Source organism: Zootoca vivipara, chromosome 2 (assembly GCF_963506605.1).
Source record: "Zootoca vivipara chromosome 2, rZooViv1.1, whole genome shotgun sequence".
Taxonomy (NCBI): Eukaryota; Metazoa; Chordata; class Lepidosauria; order Squamata; family Lacertidae; genus Zootoca; species Zootoca vivipara.
In genome coordinates, this window is record NC_083277.1 from 1206967 (window position 1) to 1214415 (window position 7449).

Genomic DNA, 7449 nt, shown 5'->3' on the forward strand with positions numbered 1-7449 from the left:
TGGATCTTAAGAGTTCTTGAGACCACAACACTATAAATCCACGGTGTCCACACTCAGTAGCGTAGAAACCTCTGCCGGCCCCTGGGAAATAGCTTTTTTAAGGAAAACATTCGCCCCCAAAGTTGCTTGCTTAGGAAGGTACAGTGGGTCTTCTCAGCCTGCAGCACCAGGTCTGCCCCTCCCCCCACCCTGCCTTCCTCCGCTGCTGCCCACACTAAAGGTGTGTGTGGTGAAATCCCAAAAGATTTCTGGCTCCTATTCGAAAGAGGTCCAGTTGATATTCCAGAAGAAAGTGTGGCTAAGATTCTAATACACAATCGTGGCTAAGAAAAACAGCCATGGAATATGAAACTGATTTGAAGATTGGCTTCTTATTTCCATTGAGGCGGAAACATCACTGGTTTCACTTCCTTTCTCCAGAGTAATCTTCTTTCTTTTCTTTCCCACAATCAGTATTCTTCACCTTTAATATTCACCTTTTCAGCGTCACACATATTTTTATATTGTGATCTTCAGATGTTGAGAAATATACAAATTTAATAAATAGTTTCCAGTAGGAGCAAAGGGGGAAGAACAGTGAGAGAGGCTTGAGCTGGGATTCTCCACTAAGATAGGCCAGTGGCAGGAGGCAGGTGCGAGACTCGGCGGCATATAATTATTACCAATAGTAATTGGGGTGGGCGTTTTAATCTGACCTTCCCAGCAGTCAGGCTGCAGCTGGTTTCCTTCCTCCCAGTATGTTTCCGAGCACAGTTCAAAGTGTTGGTACTGACCTTTAAAGCCCTAAACGGCCTCGGTCCTGTATACCTGAAGGAGTGTCTCCACCCCCATCGTTCTGCCCAGACACTGAGATCCAGCACCGAGGGTCTTCTGGCGGTTCCCTCATTGCGAGAAGTGAGGTTACAGGGAATGAACCAGGTAGGTAGCCGTGTTGGTCTGGATCGAAGTAAAATAAAAAAATTCCTTCAGTAGCACCTTAAAGACCAACTAAGTTTTTATTTTGGTATGAGCTTTCGTGTGCATGCACACTTCTTCAGATACAGTGAAATGGAAGGGAATGAACCAGACAGAGGGCCTTCTCGGTAGTGGCACCAGCCCTGTGGAACGCCCTCCCAGCAGATGTCAAGGCAATAAGCAACTATTTTACTTTTAGAAGACAACTGAAGGCAGCCCTGTTTAGGGAAGTTTTTAATGTTTGCTGCTGTACTGTTTTTAATATTCGGTTGGAAACCGCCCAGAGTGGCTTGGGAAACCCAGCCAGATGGGCGGGGTATAAATATTAAATTATTATTATTATTATTATTATTATTATTATTATTATTATTCTGCATCTCCAGCTCTCTCCATGCAATAATGCAAGGCTGACAGATTTTCCTACCTGAGCACTCCTTCAGCCGACCACAAGCACCAAGCCTTGTCTTATATATGGGTCTCCAAAAATGGTCAGTATGGACCTCCTGAGGCCAAAGGGACTGTGCAGGTGATTAATAAACATTTGGAGGTCAAAGGGGACAACATGTGGCCTAAGGGGTGGAGGATAATTGTGCAGAGGATGAAGAACTTCATGATGAACTTAGGAGCCTGATGAATAGGGGGCAGGTTCATGGACATAGAGCAGCTCCCTTTCCTGTGAGAAACCACTTTATTTAAAAAGTAAACCCCAGAGTTCCACAATATTCTAAGATAATGCTTCTGAAATGCATTACATTATTTCATTTGTATTTCCTAAAAACTGGGAACATGGAGGACAAGAGAGAATATACAAGATGTTAAAATAAGAGGAGGTGCTAATTGAGATGTGTAATATTCATTTCTTCTCTTCCTAGACCCCCCGGTCAATAGCAGACAATGGAGAAGGCAGTCAAAATTCTGGTGGGTCATGTCCAATGGGAATAACGAAGAAATCATTTAAATTCATGGAATGTGGAAAGAGAGAGGAGAAGCAATTTGAAAGTATGGAGTATGGGAAGAGCTTTACTGAAAGGGAAACACATAGAAAACATCAACAGACTCACACTGGGGAGAAACCATTTAAATGCATGGAGTGTGGAAAGTGCTTCACTGTTAGTGGAAAACTTAGAATTCATCAACGGACTCACACGGGGGAGAAACCATTTAAATGCATCGAGTGTGGAAAGTGCTTCAGTAGGAGTGACACCCTGAATTTGCATCATCAGACTCACACAGGACAGAAACCATTTAAATGCATGGAGTGTGGAAAGAGCTTCACTGATAGTGGAACATTAAGAAAACATCAACGGACCCACACAGATGAGAAACCATTTGAATGCATGGAATGTGGAAAGAGCTTCAGAGGCAGTGGAACACTTAGAATCCATCAACGGGTTCACACAGGAGAAAAACCTTTTAAATGTTTGGAGTGTGGAAAGAGTTTCAGCAGGAGTGGATCCCTGAAAATTCATCGCCAACGGATTCACACAGGGGAAAAACCATTTAAATGTATGCTGTGTGGTAAGAGCTTCTCTGATAACCGAGCACTTAGAAGCCATCATCGAACTCACACAGGGGAAAAACCATATAAATGTATGGATTGTGGAAAGAGCTTCAGTCAGAGTGGAGTACTAAGAAAACATAAACGGACTCACACGGGGGAGAAACCATTTAAATGCATGGAATGTGGAAAGAACTTTATCGATGGTGCAGTACTTAGTATCCATCATCGAACTCACACAGGGGAAAAACCATTTCAATGTATGGACTGTGGAAAGAGCTTCGGACAGAGTGGAGCACTAAGAATCCATCAACGGACTCACACAGGGGAGAAACCATTTAATTGCATGGAGTGCGGCAAGAGCTTCACTGATGATGGAACACTTAGAAGACATCAATGGACCCACACAGGCGAGACACCATATAAATGTATGGAGTGTGGAAAGAGCTTCAATGATAGTGGAACACTTAGAATTCATCAACGGACGCACACAGGGGAAAAACCATTTAAATGCATGGAATGTGGAAAGAGCTTTATTGATAGTAGAACACTTAGAGTTCATCAACGGACTCACACAGGGGAGAAACCATTTAAATGTATGGAGTGTGGAAAGAACTTCAGTCAGAGTGGAGCACTTAGAATTCATCAACGGACTCACACAGGGGAGAAACCATTTAAATGCATGGAATGTGGAAAGAGCTTTATTAACGGTACAGCACTTACTATCCATCATCAAACTCACACAGGGGAAAAAGCATTTGAATGTATGGAGTGTGGAAAGGGCTTCAGTCAGAGTGTACATCTTAGAATTCATCAATGGATTCACACAGGGGAGAAACCATTTAATTGCATGGAGTGTGGAAAGAGTTACACTGAGGTTAGAAATCTTAGAAGACATCAACAGACTCACTCGGGGACAAGCAAATAAATGTATGGAGTGTGGAAAGAGCTTCAATAGAAGTGGAAACCTTAGCAAACACCAGCAAACTCAAAAACGGAAAACCACTTACTTATATGGAGCGTACTTATATGGAACGTAGAGCTTCAGTCCTGATGTTCTTACGAAACATTAATGGACTCACAAGCAGGAAAAGCTTTAAGAGTTGAAACCCTACAATCCACAAACTGAAAAATCATAAATGGTTTGAATGGAAGGAGTGTGGGAAGTGCTTCAATTACTATATATATATATATATATATATATATATATATATATATATATATATATAGTGGTACCTCGGTTTATGAACACAATTGGTTCTGGAAGTCTGTTCATAAACTGAAGCGTTCATAAACTGAAGCGATACTTTCCCATTGAAAGTAATGGAAAGTGAATTAATCCGTTCCAGACAGTCCGCGGAGTACTTAAACTGAAGCGTTCATAAACTGAAGCAAACTTTCCCATTGAAAGTAATGGAAAGTGGATTAATCTGTTCCAGACGGGTCCACGTAGTACTTAAACTGAAATGTTCATAAACTGAAGCATGGGTGTAATTGGCTCCGGAAGTCTGTTCATAAACTGAAGCGTTCATAAACTGAAGCGAACTTTCCCATTGAAAGTAATGGAAAATGAATTAATCCGTTCCAGATGGGTCCGCGGCGTTCATAAACCGAAAATTCATAAACCGAGGTGTTCATAAACCGAGGTTCCACTGTGTATGTACATATATATATATATATATATATATATATATATATATATATATATATAATTTTATTTACAAATTGCGTTCAAAAATCGAAGCATTCACTTCCCAGTTGTTGGTGTTTGAAATCCTCCAATGTTTGCCTTCTGAAGCATTCGACAATCGAGATTCCACTAGTAGAGATTCCAGTAGTAGTGTGTTGTCCAATGATATCCATTCTTTTAACCAACACAAAGAGGCTGCCTCATAGTAGAAAATCTAGCAGTGCAAACCCGCCTCTATTTTTAGTATCTATCAAAATTTTATACTTGATCTCTGCCATTCGTTAAAGCTGTTTGTATTATTTATTATTGGTATCATCTATATATATATAAATGTAAAAATGGTGAAACTGTGGGTCCACTTTTCTCCAAAACCGCTTGACCGATCGTCCTGAAATTTGGACACAACGGGTGTTCGCACAACCTTGCTGACATCGCATACCTGCGCAGGTACAGACCTACTTTTCCACAAACTAAAACAGCGCCCACAAATGGCGTTATTCCCTCAGCTCCTCCTCCTACACCCCCTCCCTTCCCGTGAAATCTACACCACACCCACCAACCCCGCCTCCACCACTCACATCCATCCATGAAGGCCAAACCAACTGAAAACAGGCCTTTTCCAGCAACAAGGCCCAACATTGCTAAGTGGAGGTAGGGGCCTGCCGGGGGGGGGGAATTGGGGCCGGAATAGAGGGCAGGGATAGGTAATGGGTCAGAACAGGGTGGGGGGAGACACAGGGATGAAACCTGCCCTCTCCACAGTATCTCGCCTCTGCTCAGGGGGACTCTGAGGCTCATGGGGATCTGAAGAGGGGATATTACGCTCCATCTCACAGACTAACGCACAGCAACGCGTGCAGGGCCAGCTAGTTTAGAATAAAAACAGTATCTTAGGGAAAACATTCCTCTTTATGGTTGAAATCCTTTGTAAAAGTGAAGGTTTCATCCTCCCCCATATTTCCAAAAGCTTTTTAACATCTTTTTATACCTTAACATTATTGGAATATATTGTAATTCAGTGTTTTTCAAATAAACCCTTATTAATCTCCATCTATACAATGAACTCTTTTCACCCCTCATTATCATCAATGTTGAGTTTTGATGTGATCTAGTTCTTGGTTGGATCTCTACAGTCTAATCCAGTGTTTCTCAACCGCTGTTCCAACGCTGGCTGGTGTGCGGCGACGTGCGGCGATGAGAAGGGCGATTTGCATTGTCACGTGCCTGGCGGCCACCAATAGGCAGCGCTGACCTGCCGGAAAGCATTTCTCCTCTTTCTCAAAGCTCAGTGCAAACGAGCCTGGCGGCCGCCAATACCCAGCACTCACCTGCCGGAAAGCAATATTTGGCAAGTGTTTCTTACAGTCATAATTATAATATAGGGCGGCACAGAGTTAAATTTTTTAACTTTTTTAATGGTGGTGTGCCTCGTGATTTTTTTCACGGAACAAGTGTGCCGTGGCCCAAAAAAGGTTGAGAAACACTGGTCTAATCCTGTAAGCAGTTCCATCATGTTTCTTCTTCCCGCAGAATCCTTTGAATCAAAAGAACATGTTTCCTCTTGTTCTAATGGGTGTCTGAATCTCCAAGCATCTAGTACATGGGTCGGCAAACTAAGTCCATGGGCTGGATCTGGCCTGCGGACGGTCCAGGAATCGCCGCGTGGATTGCCAGCGCAAGCGTGTAGCACCTTAACAGCATCATCTTGTAAAATCTTAAATAATTCAGCTGGAATATCATCACTTCCACTGGCCTTGTTATTAGCAGTGCTTTCTGGCGGTTCCCTCGCTACGAGAAGCCAAGTTACAGGGAAGCAGGCAGAGGGAATGCCCTCCCACTAGAGGCCAAGTTACAGGGAAGCAGGCAGAGGGAATGCCCTCCCACTAGAGGTCAAAGAGAACAACAATTACCAGACCTTTAGAAGGCATCTCAAGGCAGCCCTGTTTAGGGAAGCTTTTAATGTTTGGTGGATTTCTGTATTTTAGTGTTTTGTTGGAAGCCGCCCAGAGTGGCTGGGGGAACCCGGCCAGATGGGCGGGGTATAAATAATAAATTATTATTTATTATTTATTATTTATTATTCTAAGGCCCATTTGACTTCACTCTCCAAGATGTCTGGCTCAAGGTCAGCAACCACACTATCTGGGGTGTACGAGACCTCCAGATCTTTCTGGTATAATTCCTCTGTGTATTCTTGCCACCTCTTCTTGATGTTAGGACCCAACAGAAGCAGAAGACATCAAGAAGAGGTGGCAAGAATACACAGAGGAATTATACCAGAAAGATAGATGATTAGTATAAGATAAATGTATTCTATGTGAAATTAGCTATAGATATAGAGGGAAGATGTACAGTTATTTGGGCGATCTCTTCCCTCTGTTCTTCTCTTCCGTCTTGGAACCTCTTGGTGGCAGTGGGGTTTTTTTGGGGTTGGGGAGGTGGGGAGAGGTCCAGTTGGGAAAAAGGACCACTTCCATCTGTCTTTATTCACCCTAGGGACTCCTGGTGGCAGGTGGAGGCCCGGGGATGGATGAGAGGGGAGGGGTGGGAAGTAAAATTAAAGGAGAAATAACAAGAAAGAGGATAGCATAGAAATACAAGCAATTTAGAATAGAACTTTATTTTTATGAGGAATTAAAAATAGAGTTTAGGTTATTGAAAAATGGTAAAAAGTCTGAGACATGAAAACTGCTAAAGAAGATTTTAAATTGAAAATCAGTAAAGGGGGGGGTCGAGGAAGTCCACAAGATAATGATTAGCAAAGAAGATGATAAGCATTATGCATTTGTATGTTGTTGTTTTTTAAATTGTTATGTGGTATATTTTGTTCTTTGTATTTGTATTTTTATATTTTCCCCCCTTTTATGTTTTTTTCTTCATTTTCTGATTGCTATATTTGTTTTATGCGTGTATTATTAAAATGAATAAAAAAATTTGCGGGGAAAGGAAGCAGAGTTAGAGTAATATCATAGGAACAGCAGCATCACTCCCACTGTTATAATTGCAATAATGGAACCATGAAGACACAGAAACACTGAAAGCACCTCCTTATATGCCAAGGTAATCTTGAAAACCCTCATCTATTCTTTTGATTTATAGATATATTGTGTATAGATATATTTGGTGGCAGGAGAAATAAAAGGGGTGTTTAGTGGCATAAGCAGGAAAGGCTCTGTTCCTAGCTGCACATCTTGCCTGATGAGGGAAGGGGGCACAGGGAAGAAGGGGCCGTACCAGAGCATCTCAAAGCAATGTAAGGAGGAGTCTAATGTGGAAGGAGGTTCAGGCAGGTCCCAAAGCGAGAGTG

The 7449-nt window shown here is 42.3% G+C and overlaps 1 protein-coding gene across 3 annotated transcripts; it reads left to right on the plus strand.

Moving 5' to 3' along the window:
- The first annotated feature begins 132 nt into the window (after positions 1–132).
- Positions 133–4818, plus strand: LOC118081265 (oocyte zinc finger protein XlCOF6-like). Of its 3 annotated transcripts, none has more exons than XM_035107669.2 (2): positions 133–918; positions 1827–4818. In XM_035107669.2, the coding sequence occupies exons 1-2, from the start codon at positions 910–912 to the stop codon at positions 3378–3380; spliced, it is 1563 nt and encodes a 520-aa protein (XP_034963560.1). In that variant the 5' UTR covers positions 133–909; the 3' UTR covers positions 3381–4818. The 3 variants fall into 3 exon arrangements, with proteins under 3 accessions (XP_034963560.1, XP_034963563.1, XP_060127120.1); XM_035107672.2 differs by having other exon boundaries at positions 134–1480; XM_060271137.1 differs by having other exon boundaries at positions 134–918; positions 1067–4818.
- The last annotated feature ends 2631 nt before the right edge of the window (positions 4819–7449 follow it).